The 25,641-nt window shown below is 54.5% G+C and overlaps 1 protein-coding gene across 9 annotated transcripts in view; it reads right to left on the bottom strand.

The window, feature by feature from the left end:
- The window catches only part of CDH23 (cadherin related 23), a 420,227-nt gene that overhangs the window by 124,064 nt on the left and 270,522 nt on the right, over positions 1–25,641 (bottom strand). For all 9 annotated transcript variants that reach the window (XM_040485294.1, XM_040485295.1, XM_040485296.1 and 6 more), the window contains 3 exons: positions 5,454–5,518; positions 3,546–3,783; positions 1,847–1,952 (listed from right to left, as the gene is read on the bottom strand). In XM_040485294.1, the coding sequence (XP_040341228.1) occupies positions 1,847–1,952; positions 3,546–3,783; positions 5,454–5,518 (409 nt within the window). The remainder of the gene's footprint in view (positions 1–1,846; positions 1,953–3,545; positions 3,784–5,453; positions 5,519–25,641) is intronic.

Below are 25,641 nucleotides of genomic sequence, written 5' to 3'. Positions count from 1 at the left end.
TCAGGGAGGTTTAGTAACTCGCCCAACGTCACACAGCTAGCGACGATGACAGAGGCATAGGCTCTGAGTCCAGAGCCCAGGCTCCTTCCCGGTGGGTGCCATTGGCTGCTTATCTGTCTGTCTGGCACTCTCCATTAGTCTGGGAGCTGCTCGAGAGGACAAGGTCATGCCTCAGTCTGTCTAGTTCAGTCTCTTACCACTTCTCCCTCCAAAGAAGCACCCACTTACTGCCCAGCCTCGGGGCTACTGGGGGTGATGCCAGCAGTGGGGTGCAGACAGCAGCTCCCTCCTCCATCTCCTATGGCCCCGCCTGTTCCCTCCCATGGACTTTCTCCTCTCTTCTTACTCCCTCATCTCCTCCCTTTACCCCATGGGCTCTCTGTGCCCGTCCAGTGGCCTGCTCTGGGCACTGCTTAGACCCTTTGAGGGGTTACTCAGGGCACGGTGCTGTAGACTTTACTCTCAGCAGAACACTGCTTGAAGGTGGTAAAGACCCCCCGCCCCCCGCCCCTGCCACGCACACAAAGCCAGAGGCGGGCAGAGACGAAAGGCAGGATTTGAGGGAGCTGAGATGTCCCCCTCCAATGCCCCTCCCCAGTGCACATGCCTGAACTCTCCCATAGGTGCTCTTGCATTTGGGGGAGGGAAGGCACAGTGGCTCGGGCGTGGGGGTCACTGGTGGTCTGCGAAGTCCTGACAACAGTATGAAGTCACCACTTTGGATGTGGCAAATGGGAGCAAAATTATTGCTTTGGTAATATAAAACCTGAGGGAGGGTCAAGAAGAGGCCGGGGTGTGCAAGCGGGCAGAGACATGGAACTTAAGGTTTTTAAACGGGGTACGCAGATTTTATAGAGACCATCAGGCTGTAGCACCTGGAGCCGGGACCGCAGTTTCTGCAGCCACACTTCTCCGACCCCACCGTGGGGTGCAGGAGGGGTGAGCGCTGAACTCAGAATCACCCAAAGCACATCCGTTCTGCCTTGGGGGCACCTAACTCATCTTCAAGCATTCGGGATGCTTCTCAGAGGAGGGGACGTCCACAGGAGCCCTTAAAGCCAGCCAGTTATGGGCTTAATGGCCGAAGGGAGGCAGAGCAAAGAGACAGGGAGGAAGGGTTTTCCTGGCAGGAGGAACCGAGTCTGCAAAGACACAGAGATGACCACTGAGGGGAGAGAGTGTCAAGGGGTTCAAAAAGGCTGGGTTCTGGTGTGGGCAGAGAGGCTGGGAGAGGGAACCAGGAGCCAGATCACACGGGTCTCCTTGGACACCTTTGCCACACGGCCTTGGGCAAGTCGCTCCCTGTTCTCTGGACCTTGGGTGCCCCTCATCTGCCAAACCAGGTGGTCTCAAGGTGGCTGCTGCGATTCCCTGCCTGGGTTCAGGAGTCACGGCGGGGCAGGCAGGGCGAGGTCCAGAGTATGGGACTGTGCCTGGACCCAGCAGGAAGTGGCCACAGCCTGGTCGGGGGGGGGGGGGCGGCTGAGGCGCACCCAAAGGATCGGGAGGATGGCCGACCAGCCCCCATGGACCTGCCCAGACAGGCTTGGTAAGAAATAGCGGCCCCGCAGACTGTGGTAACATCAGACGCTGGGGTGACCATGGCCTAACACCCACAGACGGATATAGCTGATCAGACACCCAGATCCTGATCCCACAGGAGGGCGATCCCTGGCTTGCGTCGCTCCAGCCGACGGGCTATGGGGCGGTCTCCTGGGTTGGCCAGGGTGCTGGGAAGCAGATGGCCAACCCCATCCTGAGAAGAGGCGTGAGTGTGAGGCCCTGCTCTGGCCCACAGGCCCTCTTCCCTGGGCTGGGCCCTCGGTCCCGCCGCACGCCTACCTACCTCCATAGCCCTCATACACGCTGATGTCGAAGTAGCTGCCGAAGGCCGAGGCGTTGACGATGCTGTAGGTGATCTGGTTGTTGGGAGGCGAGTCTTCATCTGTCGCCTGGAATTGTGCAGACAGGGCCCGTGAGCCCTCAGGGGTCAGGGCTGGAAGAGGGCGGGTGGGAGGGGAGGGCTGGCCCCCTCCAGAGTCCCCTGCTTTGGGGGATCTGGGCCCTCCTTGTCCCTCCGTGGGAGGGTGACTCCCATGTTGGGGTGTGGAGCTGGCGTGGGGATCTAGAAGGTCAGCTGGAGACCCTGGGAAAAGGGAAGGCCGGGCTCCCCCGGAGGACGGAGAGGCTTACGACCATATCCGGTATGACCACCTCCTAGAGCCTTCAGTCTCAGCTTGAACGGCCCACCCACAGGGGCCCTCCCCGACCTCTGGACCAGGCAGGCCCTGTGCCGAGCCTGCCGTCCGCCCCTCCACACCCAACTGTAGCTTCTTGTTCGGTTTCTGCTGGCCTCACCCACACGGTCGGCTCTGTGCAAGCAGACGACTTACGTTTCTTTTTTAACGTTTACTTATTTTTGAAAGAGAGACAGAGCGCCAGCAGGGGAGGGGCCGACAGAGAGGGAGACACGGAAACTGACACAGGCTCCGGGCTCTGAGCAGTCGGCCCAGAGCCCGACACGGGGCTCGAACTCACGAACTGTGACATCATGGCCGGAGCTGAAGTCGGATACTTAACTGACTGAGCCACCCAGGCGCCCCAGAAACCTTACATTTCTTGATTACTGCCGTGTACCTACAGCCCAGCACATGGTCGGTGTCACTGCATACGGCACGAATGCCACATGGAGGGAGAATGCACTGGAATGAGGTCAGAGATCCTTTTTCCCCATGACTCTCTTTTGGGGCTTCTTTTCAGATGTCTCTGATCCTAGAGGCCCCCAAGGCCGTCCCACCACTCTGGGTGCACCGGGAGCTGAGTGGGGGAGGGCGGGCATGGTGGGTGGGTCCTGCCTTCTCTGCATACCCCCCCCCCCCGCTGCCCCTGCCGCCGTGCCCACCCGGGCTACCTGGCCTTCATCCCTGCTGGCTTCAGAAACCCATCCTAAATGGAGGCTCTGGGTCCTGTCACTCTGGGTGGGCACAGTGGGGAAGGCGAGTGGGGACAGGAAGGAGTCTCTGGTCAGAGTTACAATGTGTGGGGGGAATCCCACTGCAGGAGGACGGTGGGAATGTGCGGTCCTGAGTTCTGGTCCTGGCTTCACTACTCCAACTATGCCTCTGGGGACTGTGCCTCTGGGGACCGTGTCTCCCCTCCTGTCTCCCCTTCTGTGAAATGGGCGGTGCCCCACGGTCTCCGGTTCTATCCAGCTACGGCAGTTCCCGATTCCAAGCAGCCACCAAGGGGCCCAGATAGGGGTCCTTATGCGAGATCCTGCTTGCCACCTACTAAGGGAGATGGGGAGGACATCCCTTTGCTCAATGGGGACCTGAAATTTAAGCTGACACAGATACTTGGCCCATTCGGTTACCAGGGACAGGAGGGGATGCTCAGAGGCCTGACACAAATCTGGGCCGAATTCTTTGTGGATGGCAGGTTGAGGGCTCTTGTGGCAGCTTCCACAGGGTGGTGGTCAGGACGAGGGCACAGAGGGAAGGATGGGAGGAGGGCTGGACTGCAGGAGGCCCTGGCATCTCTCTTACCCGGAGCCGCACCAGCTGCGTGACAGAAGGCTCATTCTCTCTCAGGGCCCCCACGTAGGCATCCTTCTGGAAGGTGGGCACGTTGTCGTTGACGTCCAACACGTTGATCCTGACCCGGCCTGTGGTCTCCTCCCCACCCCCATCCCGGGCGATGACTGTCAAGGTGAAGCGTTGGATGAGCTCATAGTCCAGTCTGGCGATCAGCATGATGAGGCCTGTGTCCTTGTCCAGAGAGAACCTGCGTCAGGTAGGACAGACGGAGAGAAAGGGACCCTGGCGTGAGGCAGCTTGTAGGTAAGGCCTGTATGTACCAGCCTGTCCTTGCCCAAGGTGATAAACAGGAATGAACGGAGTCAGGAATCTGCCCTAAATAAGAAAAGCCCCACTATTTCTGACGCAGAGTGGGGTGGGAGGTGGTGGGCAGGGATCAGGACCACACGGGGCGGGGGGTGTGTGAGAGTCAGGTACGGAAAGGGAAGGAGCAGGTTAATTTCATCTAAGAGGAATCTCAGGCAGAAGGACCCTCCTCCTGTTGTGAATAGGAATTTCCGCCCACTGCAGATATTTAGATGCCGGAGAACCGTCATGGTCAGAGATTCTGCCATTCCAGATGGTTTTGCACCAAAATGTTTTAAATGGGTGGCAAAGCATCCAGCTTGGCGGGGGGTGGAGGGGTGGGCGGGTTGGTCATCTCTTGGGGAATAATACCCCTGGTCTTCTGCTCAAGGGGTGAGCCTTGTGTAAGAGCCCGGGAACTGTGTCCTCGGAAGGAGCAAGGTCCAGCGAGACGGTCCCTCGACCCGCCTCCTCTCAACATCCCCTCAGGAGCCTCCCTTGAGCTGTCAGTTGACATCTGTAGGCCCAGACCTGGTCCACAGCTGCCAGCCACTGAGCCCAGAAGGTCCTGGCTCCAAGCCCAGGAAAGAAGATGGGAAGAGAACAGGAAATCCATGATGATCAGGACAAGGCACCTGAGGGTGTCCCGAGGGACAGGAAATTCCTCCTGCTGCTAGTTCCTTCCTCCCATTTTGAGGCTCCGTCCAGAGTGGCAGGAAATGGCCAGATGCACCTAACAGTCCCTGTCTCTTCCTGACCATCCACACAGATCGTCAGGGCCAGTAATCCAAGCTGACAGCCACTGTCTTACGGACCCTGTTGAGTCTCCAGATGCATCAGACACTTCATTTTTAGAAGCAGACCTGCCCCTGGACTCCAGCTTGGCTTTTGATCATGTTAAAAACGAGAGGGCTTCCCTTTCAGCTTAACTGCAGACATGGGAGAGAGAGGCCCGGAACCGCGGTGGGTGACAGGGCAGGGCTGGCACAGGTCAGGTGGTGAGGCAAGCCACCCACCCAGCGGCCGAGGCATGTTGAGAGCCCCGTCCTGCTGGAGGCCGTGCATCCTGGTGGCGAAGACCGCAGGCAGAGGCCTGGCCCTCGAGCTCACCAGCTGTGTGACTTTGGGCAGGGGACTCAGCCTCTCTGGGTTTCCTCGTCTGTAAAGCGCGGGTGATAGCAGTGCCTAGCACTGAGCTCCTCCAGGACTTGTGGGGATGACGCCAGGTAATGCGTGTGCAGAGGGCCTGACGCACCGGCTGGGGTCCTAAATGCTGGCTGCTGCTACGGCAATCGCTTGCTGTGCCGTCCCTGGCGTTTCAAAGCTTCTTCATTCCCCAGGCTAAAGGCTGTCATTTGGATGTCAGAGAAACTACGCCCCAAGAGAGGTTAGAGGACCTGACTGAGACTGTGCCACAGCCAGGGTCAAACCAGCAGCGGTGCCCGTGGGTTCCGACTCCTCGCTCAGTGCTCTAGCCACGGGGGCACGGCACCCTCCCTGGGCACTGAGAAGTTTCCTGAACCTCACGAGTAGCAGAGTGCCACCGCTGAGGGGCGGGGGGCTGGGTCTCACCGGTCAGGGTCATCGCTGAAGAAGTAGTTGACCTCCCCAAAGGTGCCCACGTCATTGTCTGTTGCCTGCAAAGGGGAGAACAGGAAGTCGTTACTGCCGGACCCGGCGGACCTCCTGATGTCACCAGGAAACGTCCACAGCAAACCCACGGTCTTCCCACACGACTCCTCGGGCTGCATTTTCTAGAGGTGCGTTGTTCAATACGGTTGCCACCAGTCGCCAACGGCTATTGACATGCACACTGGAGAGCACGGTTCTGGGGGGGCAGCAAGTGTTCTGAGTGGGAGTTGCCGGCTCTGCCACGGCCACGGGCACCGGGCCGCGAGAGGCCCTTGACCGCAGTGGGGGCCTATCTGAATCCTTCTCTGGGATTCTTCTGGCTATCCCTGGGGCCGGACGCTTCCTTCCGGGGCACTGAAGCCCAAACGCTACGGACTGAGAGCTGCTGGGATGCGTAGGGGGGACAAAGGTGTCCCCAGAGGAGAGCTAGGGGGAGAGGGGCAGAAGCTTACGTGTTCTAGAGTCCTGACCCTGACATCCCTTCCCTTTGCCTCAGTCTGTGAGTCCAACAAGACCTCTTTCACGCAGTCTGGTCCAACTGGGCTTCTGCCACTTGCAGTCGGAGGAGACTGGAGGGAGAGACGCCTGCCTTATGCTGATGACGGTGGCCGTGATGGTGACCACTGCCAGCCTGTCCTGTCGTCACGCCTTTTACATCTTCGAAGACCTCATTTTATCCTCACAACCGTCCCCCATGATGAGGAAGGCAGAGGTTTCTACCCAGTTCACAGATCACAAAACTGAGGCCCACTCTCCAGCGAGGCCCTGTGTATTCCTGTCACCGTTCTAGGTCACGAGCAGGTTATAGGCAAAGTGGGACAGAAACAGGGATCCCCACTCCCAGCCCGGGGATCCATCCTTTTGGCCACCCCCGTGGGGCCCCTCTCCATCTCCTCCCTTCTCTAGGATGACAGTGCTTCTAGCAGAGGTTTGGTTTCTGGGGCTGAGACTTCTGGCTCCTGCATTGTCCCTGGCATGGTTGCAGCCCACAGTATAGGTTAATGACACCATTCATTCATCCCTTGTTAAGCATTCACCGTGTGCCAGGCACGGTGACCCTGCTTGGAGTCACTCAGGCTACTCACTGCCCTGGAGCTGCCCCCAGATGCCAGGAGGGCAAGGCCTTGGGCTGACCCTAGGGTCACGTGCTTCACTCTCAGGGCTTCTCTCTGATTGTGATTGGCTTTCCGCTAATAGAAACTTTCGTTTCAATGCTTTTATTTTGGGGCGTCATGGAGGCCTAATTGACAAATAAAATGGTAACGTAGTTGAAGCGTACAACGTGATGATTTGATATCTGTGTACGTTGTGCAGGGATGCCCCCGCTGAGTTAATTAACGCATCCGTCACCTTGCTTCTATACCTTTTCAAATCTTTCTCGGCAAGAACGCTGAAGCTGTACTCTCTTAGCGAATTTCGATTCTACAATATGGTGTTGTAAACTATAATCACCATGTTGTTATACATTAGAGCCTTGGACCTCATTCATCTTCTGGGCACGAGTTTGTACCCTTTTGCCAACCTCTATTCCCCCCACCCTCAATATCTTCGTACTAAGTATTTTTTGAGGTTCTTTTCGAGTTCCTACATCCTTGGGGCACCTCGGTGGCTCATTGGGCTAAGCGTCTGACTCCTGATCTCAGCTCAGGTTATGATCTCACGGTTTGTGGGTTTGAGCTCTGCATTGGGCTCTGTGCTGGCAGTGTAGAGCCTGTTTGGGATTCTCTCTCTCTCTCTCTCAAAAAATTAAATTATTTAAAAAAAAAATAAAGTTCCTAGATTCTCTGAAGTCTATTAAATTCCATGTTCTATACAATGAACCCGAATTTTTGAGAAACATTTGTGTTTAGTATCCTTAGCTCAGGAAGGCAGGTAAGTAAATAGTATGTTTCTATACCAAATGATTCAAGTGAAAAAAAATGTTTGTACCCAAGGGGTTCAGATCTTAGTCACCCCCCAAAAACCTGGTTCCACAGAACGAAGCCATTTCTGGGACTGTGCTCAGCTTACTTGCACAGGACTGCCTCTTGTGCCCAGATTCCCATTCAATGTCCCCACCACTTGCGTCCCAGCAGACTGTGTGCGGACTTCCCCCGGGGTAGGCTCCGAGGACACAGCTTCTTAGGGACGCATGTCAGATAGGTGACGAGGAGGACGCTGAGTGCTGTAACACCCTCCTACCCAGGACCGATTGCCCGACAGACCCTCCCTGGAGCCCTGAGCCACTGCTCACAATTACCGCCATGCCCTTCGCTTCTGTGTGTTACTGCTTCTAAGTCAAGAGGAGAGCTTGCTCTCAGGGGAAGCTGCACCTGGAGGTTCCAGGGAGAGGAGACAAAGCTCCTCAGAATTAGCCTCTCTCCTCCCCACCGCAGGGCCAGAAGAGAAGGGGGGAAGGAGCCCCTAAGCGCCCTTTCGTTTCACTAATAATCACCATGTGTGGTATGGCTACACTATGATAAGAGCGGCTTGGTCTGGGGGACCCTTGGTAAGGGGGCAGTGTGGTGGAGAGACCCCAGTTCTAGGCCAGTGTCGATAGCCCAGGTCACTGTGTGACCGAACACCACCCCCCGCAGGCCTCAGCATCCTCATACGTCAAAGGAAAGGGTTTGGGGGAACAACACAGGCAGAGCCGCGTCTCCCGGGCTCACCTCCCAGCATAGACAGTGCCTGGCGCAGAGCGATGCTTCATAAATGCTTGGAAGGGAATGGACAATTTTTAGTAAGAAAGGGGAGGGAAGCAAGAGAGGGGGAGTGGAGAGGGAGCAAAGCCAAGGAGGAGAGAGGATTCGAAGCGGAGGGGGCAGAAACAGCCGAAGAAGGGGACGGGGACCAGAGAGAGCAGCTAGGAGGTGTGGAGGAGATCAGGAGGAGAGGAAGAGAGCGCTGACTGTGCAGGAAGTGAGGGGCACAATCAAACCAGGGGGGGGGTGGGGGGGAATGGGGGGGGGTGCCTGGGTAGTTCAGTTGGTTAAGCGCCTGACTTCGGCTCAGGTCATGATCTCACGGTCTGTGAGTTCGAGCCCCGCGTCGGGCTCTGTGCTGACAGCTCAGAGCCTGGAGCCTGTTTCAGATTCTGTGTCTCCCTCTCTCTGACCCTGCCCCGTTCATGCTCTGTTTCTCTCTGTCTCAAAAATAAACATTAAAAAACAAACAAACAAACCATGGGAGGGGCTCCTGGCCCCGGGACAAAGCCCTTCATATCGGGGTGCACTATGGAACCACACTCAGACTCTCAGGGCAGGAAGGATCCCTGAGGTCCCCTTGTCTAGGCCCTTTCACCCTGGGGCCCAGAGCAGCTGAGGCCCAGGGAAATGAGGTAACAAGATGGGATGGTCTTCTCTTCCTGGGCAGACGCTGGCCTCCAACCTCCCACCCCCTCCCCCACTCCCTCCCCCCGGGGGACTAGGCACAGCCATGGCTCCTACAGTGACCTCTTTCCCCTGGGGCCTCTCGCTGCCCGCCCAAGCCGCTGATGCTGACCAAGGAAGATTTGTGAGTCCTTTAGTGCCACCGTCTAATGACCGTATGAAATATACATGTCCGGTGAAGAGGAGAGGGAGAACTTTCATTTTTCAGATGCACGAAGCAGAATAAGAGGATGAAAAGCTGCCTCTGTGGCCCTGCCAGGGTGGGGGCAGCTAGCACCAACACAGGGGGCCTCTCGGTGCACTCGGGCCAGGGCCAGCCACAGGGGGACTCTGTGCAAGGGCTCTCACAGAGCGAGGGCTCTGTGCCTGGGAGGAGGCAGCAAATCCGATCACCCGGCGGCCTTGCCAGAGGCCCTCCTGGGTCCCCCGGTGTCCTCAGGGGACACGCACGGGTGGCCCTGCCCTCTGGACTTTGCCGCCGGCTCAAGCCTCATCACTGAGCCAGGCTAGCCCAAGTGCAGCTCTGGGCCAGACTGGTGCAGCCCATTTGTTCCCTTTGCCAGGACCGTTTCCTTCCTCTCCCGCCTGGCTCACCCACCTCTGTCCTCCTGGGTTCCCTAAGGCTGGGTTAGGGCTCGGCCCTTCGGGAAACACTCGAAGCTCTGAAGGTGCCACGGAGGACGTGCTGGGGTCACGGGGCCTGGACGGGAGGGCGCATGATCTCTGTCACCTACAGCAACATCTGCATCCACACCACCACAACATGTGGTCACACACACGTGTATAATTCTGGCCGCAGCCCTAGGAGCTAGGTACAACCCCCTGCTCCCCGCCTTTACCCAACGAGGAAGCAGACAGGGTTCTAAGCGTGTAACTTGCCCAAGACCTCATGGCTGGTAAGTGGCAGAGCTGGCCTCCAAATCCCTCTGTGTTTAAGACCGTCCAGGGGCGCCTGGGTGGCGCAGTCGGTTAAGTGTCCGACTTCAGCCAGGTCACGATCTCGCGGTCCGGGAGTTCGAGCCCCGCGTCGGGCTCTGTGCTGACAGTTCAGAGCCTGGAGCCTGTTTCGGATTCTGTGTCTCCCTCTCTCTCTGCCCCTCCCCCGTTCATGCTCTGTCTCTCTCTGTCCCAAAAATAAATAAACGTTGGAAAAAAAAAAAAAAAAAGACCGTCCAGCACCTTGATGGATAGGCAACCCCCGAGTCTGTCCTGCGGAAGCCAGGGGGTGGCTCGGCCGTGCGAGCTGGTCCAGTGGAGGGCGCTGCTGGGGCCCGCACCTGCCCACCCCACATCCCGCCCCACTCGGCTTCTCCTGCGCTTTTCACACAGCCTCCTTCCCCAGGCGTGCTGCGTGCCTGAGCATCTGAAAGGGTCAACGGACGAATCCAGGGCCAAACAGACAGCGACCCTTGAGCCCACTTAAGGAAGGAGTGGTTGGGCGGTGACTAGGGTCTGTGCACAGAGGACACACGTCCTCCTCATGCCATGAACACCAACCCATCTGCCATGTTCCAGGAGTGCATACGTCCATCTTCCTGCAGGGTGACGTCCGGGGTCTCACAGGCCAGTCAGACGGCTTCGGGGATGGGGGAAAGGGATGGCCCAGCTGGCCAGGCTGGGTGGCTCTCATACTGTCCCTGGCAATTCTGGGAAATGCCAAACCAGGGTTCCAGGCGGGCACTTTAGCTGTGCTGCAGGTCCCCGCCACTGTCCCTCAGGGCATGAATCTTACCCATAGGTACTAGTACACTCTATTGCTCCCCAAGACTGCCAGAAGAGGCCCAGGGGCCAGAAGTCAAAGGCAACGGCTACAATGATTTTCCCCCGCTCAAAAACCTTCGATGGCTCCCTACTGTTGCTGAATTCAATCCAGACCAGCAGCCTGGTGTCAAGGCCCGACTGGCTTTGGCAGGCTTGTATCCACCTCTCCGTGATGCATCCGGACTGTTCTCTTACCGCCTTCTGGAACTGCCATCCAAACTCCAGCCCGTCCCTCAGGACCAACTCCAAGTGCCCCCTCACTTACGGAGCTCCCTGACTGCTCACTGTTCTCGATCTAAGGCTGTACCTGTTTTGGGAGATGCGGTACACCCTGGCATTTTTGAAAACTACCTGCGTGTGCCCCACTTCCGCTCCTTGACAGAGAAGTCTGTATCTAACTCGTTTTCGGATCCTCAATTGCGCCCAGCACAGGGATCCAGATCTTTGCTGAAGTTCGTAAGATCTGGGATTTCCACTGCCAACCACTGAGGGCTGCCCTCCCCCCCCGTCCGGGCCCGGGGGGGGGGGGGGGGCGGGTGCTGATGCCTTCCATCAGCAGGTACCACGGTGGGCGGTGGGCAGCCAGAGCGGGGCCGAGCAGGTTGCCCAGGGGGTGCAGGGGGTGCAGCTGGAGTTTCTAAAGCCCCTCCAAGGAGTCCCTCAAGCTCTGACGTCTGGCCTGAGCTCTGCAGGCTGAGTAGGGGACTCACCAAATGGCCCAGGTAGTCAGCCTGCCGGGGCATGCGCAGAGCAGGTGGTAAAGAGCAGAGTGGGTCTAGAGGGACAGGTGGAGGACGCCTGGCACACCACGGCAAGAACCTTTGTGAAGACAGTGACCAGATACTCTCGGTCATGTATTCACTAAATATTTTCTGGGTTCTTCCAGTGTGCCAGCTACTGGACCAGGCACCGGAGTCACAGCTAAAAGTGTGCCGACATCCTGGCTGACACGTGACTTACAGTCGGGCGGGGGGAGAAGACAAGAACACAGGGGAGAAATAACTAAGGAACAGAATTTCAGACAGCGGTCACGACTGCGAGGAAAACAAAGCCGGAAAGGATCTAGTAGGTGTTGGGGTTGCTATTTGAGACTGATGAGTCCCGGGAGAGACCTCCTTGGCCAGGTGTATTTGGGTCTACGGGGCAGCCACTGGCTGGACACTGGGAGGCCCTGGGAGCTCCTGGGGAAGGACCCTACTGCCGGCACCCAGCTCGGAGGCAGCTCACGGCACCAGCCTCCTCCAGCGCAAGCGCGTGCAGCCCGGGGACAGGGGCCTGCGGGTCAGCCGCCGTCCCTGCCGATGGCACATGGAGACAGGGTGCGGCTGGGACTGGCTGTTGTCCAGAGCCTGATTGATAAGGCGTCTACACTGATTCTCCCCAACACTGGCATTACTAGCAAAACTAATTCCCTCATTTGGGCCTTTATAATTGCATCGCGAGTGCTTATTTCCGTGATGGACAACGCCGGCAGAAGTGTAATTTTCTTCTGCTGATAAAAAGGAAAAAAAAAAAATACGCGTGGTGGGGGAAATTCCAAAGGTTAAGACAAGGTGAGCCTGCAGTGGGGGGGAGAGCCAAATTCCCAGATTGGCCGGGCCCGAGTCACAAATGCCCATCTTGGCCCCGGCTACGGGGCAGGGGGAAGCTAAGATGCTGCCCCTTGCCATCTCCCTTGGAGCACAAACTCTGTGCTATGCACCGTGGCATTTCCCCCACCTTATTTCATTCCATCTTCCCGAAGGCTCTGCCCTGGCGGTGGTGGGACCGGCACCAGCATTATCCCCATTTTACAGATGGAACGGAGGCTCAGAGAGCTCAGTCAACTTGTTCAAGGTCAAATGGCCACAGTACCAGATAGGATCTCACCTGCCCTCTGGTGTGCTATTAACCACTCCCCTCCCCTGCTGTGCCTGCTGATGGAGCTGGGGGAGAGGGGTCGTCTTGCCGTTCGAGGGCTCAGCCATAGGATCCAGAGTGCTCCTACCAGGTCACTGTCCTTGCCCTCTAGAAGCTAGATGAATCCCCACAGCAGTCTCCTTCTTGCCTTAATGGTCCTACCCCAGCCTCTGCCTAGAAGGGGTAGGTTCCAGCACCCCTGGCCGTGCCCGTCGGCAGAGGAAGCAGGGGTCTCTGGCTGCAGTTTCCTAGGATGCAGGCCCTCAGCCAAGGCCCCTGGCCCTCAAATAAGGTCCCCCCACTTCTGCCCAAGCTTGGTCTTGGTATGTGTAGGGGACTCAGGACCTAGACTGGGAGACGCTGTCACCCACTGAAGGCCAGGGCAGCCTGGTTGGCGGTAGGCACCCTTCCCAGCCCACCCAGGGCTCTCCACCTGGCACCTTCTGGATACAGCTCTCCCTTCAACACGTATGCCAATTGTATGCCATCGGCCCCGCCCAGCCTGGCTCATCACATTTCACGGCCACTCTCGGCACCCACTACCTCACAAGCGGTCAGGTCCTCCCCTCTCCCAGCCCCACCCCCCCCCCACCAAGGGCCCCCTTGTGACCCAGACTATTTTCACGACGAGTAGTCACCATCTCCCACCCTCTTCCATTCATTTGCTCTGGACCAAGAGCCTCCCTTGTCGACACACTGTCCCCCTATATCCCTGCACCTCACTGCCGTCCCTCTTACTAGCCTTGCAGAGACCCATCGCTGACGCTGGGCCTCACGCCCCAAGCTGCTCCTTCCTGCCCTGGCCTTTCCCTGGGTCTTCCTCTGAACTGCCACCCACTGGGTGCTGCTGTTCTCTGGTAGTGCTGATCCTTCCCTGGGGACAGATGCCCTGGTCTCTTGTGGTTTCAAACAGCCACGACTCTTCTCTACAGCTTCTGAGTCCTGTCCTTGTATCTTCTCTCTTCCCGTGTCCTCACTCTTCCCTCCCACTCCCTCTACACACTCACACACACACACTCTCTTTCTCTCTCTCTCTCTCGCGTGCGCGTGCGTGTGTTTTCTCCTTTTTCCTTTCTCTGTGGCTCAGGCAGCCCCTAGTACATTCCTGTACTCCCGCCTCCCATGGAAATCTTCTCTCTGCCTGGCTCAGGTAGACCCCATCCCGCTCCACAATCTCACACACACACACACACGCACACGCTCGCATTCACCCTCCGTCTCAGGTCCCACCCCACCCCTGATTACGACCCCTGTGGCCCCTCCACACCCCTTCCCATCCACCTGTGTGCCCTTCCCTGCAGGCTGGCAGCTGGCAGGCCCTCACTCAATCATTCCCCACTAGCGCCCGCACCCCTGTCACGCATGCTTGCCCAGACACCCTGCACGGGGCTTCCGCTCTGAAGCAAGGCGGGCCCAGCTGCCTCCCCAGCAGCCCCGGGTCCCGGCAATGGTGGCAGGCAGCGGGTGCCAGCGAGCAGTTCTGCTCCCGTGCACAGATCTGCAGAGAAGGGCACACGGTACAATTTGTTCAGGAAACAATAGCAATGTTTGACATGTCATAAGGATTGATGGAGCAGAAATTTACATGGGAGAATGCATTTTTAAAGAGCTCCACGGAGCCCCGGCGCTTTGCTGGTAATGCTTTCCACATTCATCATTCGCTGAGCCTCTCTGAATAACTCCTTAAACTATGGGAGATTAACTGCACTCTGGCAAGCGCAGAGAAGCTGGTGTGGCCGGTGAGAGCAGGAGGGACTCCGCAGAAGGAACCTGGTAGCTGAGAGGCTGGGTGACCTCCACTTGGCCAGATCAGGCCCATGAGGCCCGGTCCCCTCCCGTGTTCCCGCACTCCCACCCATGGTGCTCTGCGAGAGGACCTCTGCTTCTTCCTAAGACACGAGGCAGAAGCCAACGGCCCGGAAATACTTAGTCTGCCCCACACTTCCGGGGCAATGCTGGGTGTGTCAGGTGCCCTCATCATTGATGGGTGGGCGCATGGCGGGGGTTAGGTGGGCATAAGGGTTTGGCTGGAAGCTGCTGGTCGAGCACCTTCGCGGGGGGTCCTGGCCAGGGGAATGGACACACTCCTGGGAGGGGAGGAAATAGTAGTAGCTGTAAGGAAAATGGCATATAGGGGATAAGAAGGGAGTGTTCCAGACGGGCAGTGGTACCAGGGAGTGCACAACGGGGTGCAGGAGAGATCACCGTGACCCTGTGGATCCTAGGAAGAAAAATATACTCAGGAAAGCTCCTGGGTCCTGCTCTCGGCTTTCCGGGCATGTAGGAGACCGGAGGACAAGAGGGTGCCACTGGAGAGTCTGGGGCTGGGGACAGAGGCTCAGAGCCCATGGGAAGGTGGAGTCACCGAGTTGGGGGAAGCAATTACAAAAGGGTAGGGACCCAGCTGGTGGTGGGGCTGCGGAGAGAGGGAAGGGGGCCCCTCCTCCCTCATGTCCCATTATGGATCGGGGATGGACGGTCACCATTGCATCACCCATGCCCATGGCAGACTAAATCATCATGGTTTGAGTGCAGAAAAGTCCTCAGGATCTCTCAACCCTGTCTTCCCCCCAGCCACCAACAGCTAATTGTGCAAGTTGTGTTAAAGTTAAAGCCTCTTTGCTAACCCCGCTGGACTCTCTGCTCCTTGAGGGTCAGAACATCCTTCTCCTTGGGACTGGGACGCACGGCACAAGACCAGGCACCAAGAGCCTCGGAAAGGATTTGGGCTAAGTGTGGGATCACGACAATGCTGACAAAATGGCAGAGTGCCCTAACCACACAGCTGCGGGACCTGCGTAAGACGGTGGGCTACACGCCTCCTGACCCATCTGCCCGCTTCTGCTCTGGTATCCGCAGCCCAGCCTCCATCAGAGCCAGGCTGATGCCATGAGACGCCACTGGCCAGCTCAGAAGGCTCCCTGGGCGTTTCGGATCCAAGCTGCCTGCCATGACCCCCGAGGCGGGCCAGCCTCTGCGGCCGCTGACCTCCTCTCCGAGCCATCCCTGGATCACTCTGCTCTCGCCGCTCAGTCTTCAGGCTTCTGACAGGACAGGCTTGCTCCTGCCTCACAACCCTTGCACTACGTTCCCTGGGCCAACGGCGCTCCTTCTCCCCGTCGGGGGCTCAGCTCCCAGGACCCACTTATATTTGTAAAGCCTCACTCGGCTGCCCGCTGGCCGCCGCATGGGCTAAGAGCCGAGGTGGTCACAGCTATCAGTGGTGGTGAGAGGCAAAGGGCTTGGACTGGGTGGGGGTGGGGGGGTGGTCAGGGCTGTGCTGGGAACTGGCCAGACTCCGCTGGAGTGGACAGGCCTTGCTCGTGGCTGGACATAGTGGGCAGAGGGCCCGGTTTCGGCAGGAACATCTGGGTGAACGCTCACTGGCTACCTCCTCCCACCGACTGTAAGCTTTATGAGGGCAGGCATGGTCTTGCTTCCCATAGATCACCAGCCCCCAACCAGTGGAACGCACACAGGAGACCCTCCACAAAGAGGAGCTGAATGAAAGAACGAATGAAAAGATTCTATTTGATGACTCATGAGGTCCTCTCTACCAGTTGACAAGCCAGGAGTCCCCGGTCCTGAGTAGATGGATTTCTGAGGAGGCAAGGACACCAGAAGGATACAACGGGGCGGGAGGAAAGGCGACAGGGAGGAGGGAGATGGCGGGAGACGAGGGAACAACCACAGTGACATCTACTCTAAGCCTCCTCGGTTCAATGGGGCTGATAATAGTACCTGCCTCACGGGGTTGTTACGGGGACTAAAGGCGTTACACGTAAGGCGCTTCAGATCAGCGCTCGGCAGGGACAACAGAATCGTGTAGAGCAAGTGGCAGTTTTCCTGCCCCCAATTCTAACAGCCCTGGGCCAGCTGCGGGCCAGGTGTGGGTGGAAGGGACGGTCGCCGAGCCCCGTGGGAGCCAGGTCCACACCCCAGGTACGAAGGGGTCAGTCCTGTGTGGCAGGGGGAGGAGGCATGAGAGTCGGGCTGACAGGTGAGTGGGGACCCCAGCATGTTTGTTATTGCTCTTGGGCTCCCCCCAGCCCCTTGTTTATTTCTCTTTATTTCAAAACGTGGAAATAAAAATTGATGGGGAGCAAATTGCTCTGGCCAGCAGCTCTGTGCTTAAAGGAGTCTTCCTGAGAAAGCATTACAGGATGTCAAAGGCTGTCAGGGCGGCCGGCGGCTGCCAGTGCCCAGGGCCTGGCCGCGCCTGGTGGTCCCCAGGAGGACGCGGGAGCCGGTGCCCGGAGGAGGGGTGTGGGGGCTCCCCTCGGAGGCACAGGGATAACTGAGACCACCACCTTGCTGAGTGTCACCTGTGGGCCTGGCATTGCGCGAGGAACTTGACCTGATTGGTCCCTAATCCTTAAAGCAACCGACAAGACGGAGGTCACAATCCCATTTTACAGAAGTAACTTTAGCTGGTGCTAACTGGAGCAGCAGTTAACGGCAGCTCCCCCTCGTTTAGTCCCGACTGGGCTCCAGGCATTATTCTAAGAAGTCCGTGTACGGACACGTTCCATCTCCGTTGCCATTCTGGGAGAGGAGTATCAGACACCCTCACCTTACGGATGCGGGAAGCGCCCGACTGGCACAAGCAGCCGGCGCCACGCAAAACCCCCCGGTGCCCACCTCCACCCGGGAGGGGCGGCTTTGCTCAGAGCGCCTGAGCCACTCTCAGCCTGCGGGCTTTCTTTCCCAAGGAAGCTGTTGGCACGGGAGGGTATCCCGGAAGCTGCCCTCTGTCAACAGGGGTTGGAGTCCATGGATCAATACCCCAGACTCGTGGCCCTGGGGTGGAAAGGCTCATCTCCGCCTTCAGATGTCCCAGTGGATGGAGCTCCACTGGGATCCACGGTAAGTGGCTTCGCAATGCCCCCCCCTGGGTGACCTTATCTCACTTCCCAGTCCTGGGTTACCCGGGGCCGCGTCCCAAGGAGACGGCCTGCCTGCAAGTCCCGTGTCGGGGTGTGCTTGTGGGGGGAGCCAGGCCTCAGACACAGTCTGCAGGCTGGGCACACACGGTGAGCCACACAGCATGGCCCTGTCCTCACAGCTGCAAGCGGCTCAGGGTCCCACAGATGGTCACCGGCAGAGCTGGGATTCGAACCCCAGTCTCTCTGATATTCATACACAGCAAAATGAAAAGGAAGAAAGTTTCAGCTCCTAACCCTTGGATGCCACCGTCCATTCCCTTATGCCTTAGGTTTGAGCAGGACTCAACTGAGTGACTTTAAAAAAAATAAAACAAAATCACATCTGACCGTCAAACAAAGAAAATTGGGATACAGAAAGCCATTTTCCGGGGATGCAGGAGGGAGGGTAGCCGGCTGCCTGGGGGTGAACGAGGCATTCACAATCAGAAGGGACTCAGAGCCTCTCTGGGGCCAGTTATCAAGCTGGGATTATGGGGTAGAGGATGAGGAGGGGAGGGTGCCGGAGAGATGTGCGGCCAGACACCAGGGCTGAGTCTCAGTTAAGTGAGACCTTCCGTGCAGAGGAGATGGAAGGAGGAAGAAAAGACAGCCTAATCAACCCCCTGGGGGTACAGTCGAACCATGGCTCCCCCATTACTGGATCTCACCATACACCCCTGCCCTGACTCTGACCCGTTCCCTCTTTTCCTCAGCCCCTGCGGGGTGCAACAGGCAGTTCCAGGTCTAGTGAGAAGGTGGTGAGAGGTACCCGGGCTGGGGCTGGCCCCACACGCGTGCCAGGACGTGTCCTCATCCCAAGGTGACTTAGGACCCGGGTGGCACGCCCCCCAGGCCCGCTGCCATTGGTGGGCACTGATTGGGCCAGCACGTGCTGCTCGCTAATGAAGCGTATTGATTCCACATTCTCTTGTTGTCTCCCTAAATGGCAAGCCACACATCTGATAGATTAAATACCCACATGATTGCCCGCCTGACATCTCCATCACTCCGCCTGCGGGTCCCTAATGAATTTTACAGCCCCGCAACGACAGAAGAAATTAAGGTCAAAGTCCGACGCAGGAACTATAAATCACCCGTGATCTCGGAGACCAGCAGAGGTCCTGCAGCCCTAGCCCTCACTCACCTGGGCCAGTTCAGCCCAGGGCTTCACGGCAAGACAGCCCCATTCTGTGTGTGAGTGCAGGGTGGGGAGGGCGTGCTGGGAGCCCTCGAGCCTGAGAAGCAGTCCCCGCTCACAGACTTTGTGTGCCCTCACTCCCCTGCCCGCCCCACCTCCAACAGCCAGAAGGTTCTAACACAGGGAAGCTCACTGATAGGAACGCAGCGTATCTCCTTTGTAAAGACTTGTTTCCCCAGAAGATCAAACATGCGGGTCACACTGTTCACAATGTCCCCAGAACAGGGGGGAGGGGATGAACAGCATTTCACCCATTTTGCACACGGGGAAACCCAGGCTTGCAGAGAAAAGGGGCTTGCTCAGGACCATTCGACAAATTGAAGGCCCTTATCTTCCAGACCCTAAGCTTACGGATCTTGTTACAAGGGGAGCTTAGAGGGGCCTTCTGTCCAGGCCCTGTTTCTCTTCCAGGTAGGGGGTACCTGCTGCAGGTGGCCGAACAGGCAGAGTGCACTCTGGCCTTCAATTCAGCTTGGACATCGGCCAGCCAAGTTCAGTGCGCCTCTTGTCATACCTCTTGGCCCGCAGTCTCACCAGGCTCTCTGGGAGAGATGCAGTCTCCACGAGGAGGCCGTGCTACCTCACGGCAAAGGGAAAGGACTTGGGCGTTCTAGAGACAAGAGTTCAAGCCTCAGCTCTGCCCTTTCCATAGGTGTGACCTCAGGCAAACACCTAACTTGTCTGAGTCTCAATGCTCTCATTTATAAAACGGGGAAGTTCATTTCTACCTCACCAGGTTGTCATGGGGGTTCAAGGAGATAACGCGTAGGGGCTGAGTTTGGCTCCAAGCACTTCATATTAGCACCTGTCGCTTAGCACCTGTTCTGTATCAGGCACTGTGCTAAGTTCTTTGCATGTATTATTTCTTCGAAGACCCACCACAAATCCAGAAGGAATGAACCTCATCACCATTTTCCAGAAGAGGAAACCGAGGCACACAGAGGTTATTCGGCAGACTAAACATCCATGCTCTCTTTTTCAAATGAACAAAAATTTAGTTTTAGGCGTTAACGATGCTATCTGCCTAAATACTATTTGCCAACACCCTTTGTAGATAAGCACAACCATGTGACTAAGTTCTGGCTAATGCGATGAAAGCGGAAGTTTGCAAGACATTTCTAGGAAGTCTTCTTAAAAGGGAGGGCGACTACCCTTCTTCATTTCCTCCATTCTGCAGCTTATAGTATGGATATGATGGCTGGAGTTCTAGCAGCCACCTTGGACCATGAAGATAACTAGAAATGGGGCAGGGGGGGAAGACAGCTTGAAGGGGCCACCTAAGGCTGCTCACCTCTAAACTGCTTTCACATGGGAGAGAAAATATAGTTCAATCTTGTTTATGAAACTATTTGGGGGGCCTCTGCGACAGGTAGCTGTCCTGATCATTGCTGATACAAGTAACATAGTCATATGGCTCAGGTGGCCGAATCAGGATCAGCTTGGGTGGTTTAAGTCTGGAGCCTGGGGTCTTTGCTACTCTGCCTCCTGTAGCAAGCACTTGAGGAACATGAGATGATAATATCGCCACCATCATCCTCATCATTGCATAGTAAAGTAGAGGGGGCTCCTTCTAGAGATGTTCAGTTGCCAGACTTTAGTTGGTCATGAAATCAATTCAGAGGGTCAGGACTAGTATTTTTAAAAATGAAATCTAGTAAGGGTGCCTGATGGCTTCGTTGGTCGAGCGTCTGCCTTCAGCTTGGGTCATGATCTTGCGATTTATGGGTTCAAGCCTCGTGGCGGGCTCTGTGCTGATGGCTCAGAGCCTGGAGCCTGCTTCGGATTCTGTGTCTCCCTCTCTCTCTGCCCTTCCCCTGCTCACACTCTGTCTCTCAAAAATAAACAAACGTTAAAAAAAAAAGAAATCTAGTAGAATACAATAGAATATACTAAGGTGAAAACTATAAGACATTGTGAAAGAAACTGAAGATGACAGAGATAAACAAATATTCCATACTTATACACTGGAAGGATGAATATTGTCCAAATGCCCATACCACCCAAGGCAATCTATAGATTCAATGTAATCCCCATCAAAATTCCAATGGCATTTTCCCCCCATTGGAACAGAACAAACAATCCTAAGACTTGCATGGAATCACAAAAGACCCCAACGACCCAAAGCGATCTTGACAAAAAAAGAACAAAGCTGGAGGCATCACGTGCCCTGATTTCAAACTGTATTATAAAGCTATGGTAATTCAAACGGTATGACATCGGCATAAAAGCAGCAGTAGCCACAGAGATCAATGGAACAGAATAGAGAGCCCGAAATAAACCCACGCATATACGGTCAACTAATATTCGACAAGGGAGCCAAGAATAATACTCAATGGAGAAAAGCCCACTCTTCAATAAATCGTATTAGAAAAATTGGACAGCCACATGCAAAAGAATGAAACTAAACCAGTATCTCACACCATACACAAAAATTAACTCAGAATCAATGAAAGACTTGACTGTAAGACCTGAACCCATAAAACTCCTAGAAGAGAACATAGGTAGTAGGTTCTTTGACATCAGGTTTGGTGATTTTTTGGATCTGACTCCAAAAGCTAAGGCAACAAAAGCTAAAATAAATAAATGGGACATCAAATTAAAAAGCTTCTGCAGAGTGGGGTACCTGGGTGGTGCCGACTTAGGGTCAGGTCATGATTTTATGGCTCGTGAGTTTGAGCCCCACATGCAGCTCTGTGCCGACAGCTCGGAGCCTAGAGCCTACTTTGGATCCTGCGTCTCCCTCTCTGCCCCTCCCCTGCTTGTGCTCTGTCTCTGTCTCTGTCTCAAAAATAAACATTAAAAACATTAAACTTTGGGAAAAAAGAAAAGCTTCTGCAAAGAAAGCCATCAACAAAATGAAAAGGCAACCTACTGAATGGGAGAAAATATCTGCAAATCACAAATCTGATCAGAGGTAAGTATCCAAAATATATAAAGAACTCCTACCATTCAACAGCAGAAAAAGATCTGATTCAAAAAAATGCACAGAGGATCTGCATAAGCATTTTCCCAAAGAAGACAGCCAACGTGAAAAGGTGTTCAATATCACTGATCATTGAGTGCAAATTAAAACCACAAAGAGATATAGCCTCACACCTGTCAGAATGGCTAGAAAAGAAAGACAAGAAATAACAAGTGTTGGAGAGAATGTGGAGAAAAGGAAACCCTGTGCACTGTTGGTGAAAATGTAAATGGGTGCAGCCACTATGGAAAACAGTATGGAGGTTCCCTCCCCCAAAATTAAAAATACCATGGAGGCACCTGGGTGGCTCAGTCAGTGAAGCGTCTGACTTCTGCTCAGGTCATGATCTCATAGCTTGTGAGTTTGAGCCCTGTGTCAGGCTCTGTGCTGACAGTTCAGAGCCTGGAGCCTGCTTCAGATTCTGTGACTCCCTCTCTCTCTGCCCCTCCCTTGCTTGCTCTCTCTCTCTCTCTCAAAAATAAATACACAATTTAAAAAAATTAAAAAAAATAGAAATACCATATGATCCAGCAATCTTGCGTCTGTGTATTTATCTCAAAAATAAATGGAAACCCTAACTAGAAAAGGTATCTGCACCGCCATGTTCACTGAAGCATTATTTACAATAGCCAACAGAGAGAAGCAGCCCGAATGTCCATCAGTGGATGAACGAATAAAGCAAATGTGATGTATATTTACAATGGAATATTATTTGGCCATAAAAAAGGAAAGACACCTTGCCATTTGTGACAACACGGATGGACCTTGAAGGCATTATACAAAATGAAATAAGTCAGAGAAAGACAAATTCTGTATAATCTCACTTATGGGTGGAACCTTAAAATGCAAAAAACCCAGCTCACAGATAGAACAGATTGGTGTGGCTGCCAGAGGTGGGGGTGGGAAGAGGGAAAAATGGGTGAAGGGGGTCAAAACATACAAACTTGCAGTTATAAAATAAACTGTTCATGAGGATGTAATGTGCAGCATGGTGGTTACAGTTAATAACACTGCATGGTATATTTGAAAATTGCTAAGAGAGTTGATGTTAAAAGTTCTCATAAAAAACCCAGAATCTAGTAAAATAAAATGCTGGAGCAATCCCTATCAAAATGACACCATCATTCTTCACAGAGCTAGAACAAACAATCCTAAAATTTGTATGGAACCAGAAAAGACCCTGAATAGCCAAAGCCATCTTGAAAAAGAAAACCAAACCTGAAGGCATCACAATCCCGGACTTCAAGCTATACTACAAAGCAGTAATCATCAAGACAGTATGGTACTGGCACAAAACGGACACTCAGGTCAATGGAACGGAATAGAGAACCCAGAAACGTATGGCCAACTAATCTTTGACAGAGCAGGAAAGAATATACAATGGAGTAAAGACAGTCTCTTCAGCAAATGCTGCTGGGAAAACTGGACAGCGACATGCAGAAAAATGAACCTGGACCACTTTCTTAAACCGTACACAAGAATAAACTCAAAATGGATGAAAGACCTAAACGTAAGACAGGAAGCCATCAAAATCCTCAAGGAGAAAGCAGGCAAAAACCTCTTTGACCTTGGCCGCAGCAACTTCTCACTCAACACGTCTCCGGAAGCAGGGGATACAAAAGCAAAAATGAGCTATTGGGACCTCATCAAAATAAAAAATTTCTGCAGAGCGAAGGAAACAATCTGCAAAACTAAAAGGCAAGTGACGGAAGGGAGGAGATATTTGCGAATGACATATCGCATAGAGGGCTAGTACCCAAAATCGATAAAGAACTTATCAAACTCAACACCCAAAAAACAAAGAATCCAGTGAAGAAACGGGCAAAAGACATGAATAGACACTTCTCCAAAGAAGACATCCAGATAGCCGACACATGAAAAGATGCTCACCGTCACTCATCATCAAGGAAACACAAATCAAAACTACAGTGAGATACCACCTCACACTTGTCAGAATGGCTACCATGAACAACTCAGGCAACAACAGATGTTGGCGAGGATGAAGAGAAAGAGGATCTCTTTTGCACTGCGGGTGGGAATGCAAAACTGGTGCAGCCACTCTGGAAAACAGTATGGAGGTTCCTCAAAAGGTTAAAAATAGAACTACCCTATGATACAGCAATTGCACTACTAGGCATTTATCCATGGGATGCAGGTGTGCTGTTTCGAAGGGGCACATGCACCCCAGCATTTATAGCAGCGCTATCAACAATAGCCAAAGTATGGAAAGAGCCCAAATGTCCATCGACGGATGAATGAAAAGAAGATGTGGTATATATATACAATGGAGTATTACTCGGCAATCAAAAAGAATGAAACCTTGCCATTTGCAACTACGTGGATGGAACTAGAGGGGATTATGCTAAGTGAAATTAGTCAGAAAAAGACAAATATCATATGACTTCACTCATCTGAGGACTTTAAGAGACAAAACAGATGAACATAAGGGAAGGGAAACAAAAATAATATAAAAACAGGGAGGGGGACAAAACATAAAAGACTCTTAAATATAGAGAACAAACTGAGGGTTACTGGAGGGGTTGTGGGAGGGGGATGGGCTAAATGGGTAAGGGGCATTGAGGAATCTACTCCCGAAATCATTGTTGCACTAGATGCTAACTAACTTGAATGTAAATTAAAAAATAAATTTAAAAAAAGAGTAAAAAATAATAATAAAATGCTAGAGTGTATTATTACATGTGGTAAGGAAGTATTGTTTCTGTTCTAGATATGGATGTGTGTGTTAACTCTGGGCCATGGAGTTAAATGTAGTTTTTATTATGGATTATAGTAAAGTTTGGAAAACACTAAACCAATGGGGGTATAGGGACTTTGAACCCCTCCTAGAAAGAAGCTGGCAGGAACCACAGCTGTCATTGTATCCCACAGGGACTGTACAGCAAGACAAAGTCACCCCAAATGCATAGGCCCAGCTCAACTTCTCCCTAAACCTCTGTGGGCCCCCTTTCTCCCAATTGCCCCCTGGACAGATTGTCAGGCCGAGGCTCTGGGGGCTGCTTGGAGCCCATCCTGCCCCTGTGGTCCCATCCCAGGGCCCATAACCTTCCCAGCACGGGGCACAGGTGCCTTTTGTGCAGGCATTTGGTTGACTGCATTTATGAACTCATTCTGCCTTGGCCACTCTCACCGCTTCCTATTGTCCCCTCGCCCAGGGGGCCCATTTTCTCTGCTCTGGTGTCCTGTGAGCAACAGCCTGAGCAGGAACAATCAGCAGCTAACCTACTGAAGGGGGACTCTGACAGGCAGAGTGCAGGGGACCACAGGCTCTCGGCGCAGGTGGGGGAACTCTCCGGGGCAGGAAGTCACACATTGTTAGCGCTGAGGGGGCCTCAGAGAGTGAGGCACAACCCCTTAATTTTACAGATAAGGACACCAAGGCCCCAGAAACCAGGGACCTGCTCAAGGTCGCCCGGTAACTGAGCAGCTCCTGTATCCGAGGCCCGTGCTCCGCCCATCTCCCTGGACTCTCGAGTTGGCCTATTCCAACAAGAGGCTGGAGCCCAGTGTGGGGTGGCACTTGATGGTAACCAGCAAGCAGAAGAGGGGTCCAGGGGTTTTGGAGTCAGACAGAGCCAGGTGGGAATCCTGGCTCTTGGACACGCACTAAGCTGGCTGGCCCTGGACAGGTTACTGACCTCCCCAGACATCCGCAGCTTGCTTCTGTACCACGGATCCACAAGAGACGACTAACATATCGCAAAGGGTTTATGATTTGCTAAGCTCACAAGGCCTGTTCTTTCCATTTTTTTGGTAAAGGGGCAAAGGTCAGTGACAGAGCTGCTCTGGTCAAGGACAGGAGATTCTGGAGGCACCGGGGAGGGAGGGTTCCAGAGCTTGATAGGCAACGGGGCTTTCTGTCAATTTGCCAAAAATCAAGTAGCTACGGGAGATGACTGAAAATGGTCAGACCTTAAACAAGGTCCAGGGCAATCATCTCAGGGGCAGAGGTGGGGGCGGGCAGCTCTCGGTCCTAATACAGGCCCTGCCAAAG

Source organism: Herpailurus yagouaroundi, unplaced genomic scaffold (assembly GCF_014898765.1).
Source record: "Herpailurus yagouaroundi ecotype Mexico unplaced genomic scaffold, PumYag 163, whole genome shotgun sequence".
In the NCBI taxonomy this organism is placed as follows: domain Eukaryota; kingdom Metazoa; phylum Chordata; class Mammalia; order Carnivora; family Felidae; genus Herpailurus; species Herpailurus yagouaroundi.
The sequence above is the reverse complement of the archived record's forward strand: the minus strand, read 5'-3'. Positions and strand labels throughout refer to the sequence as shown.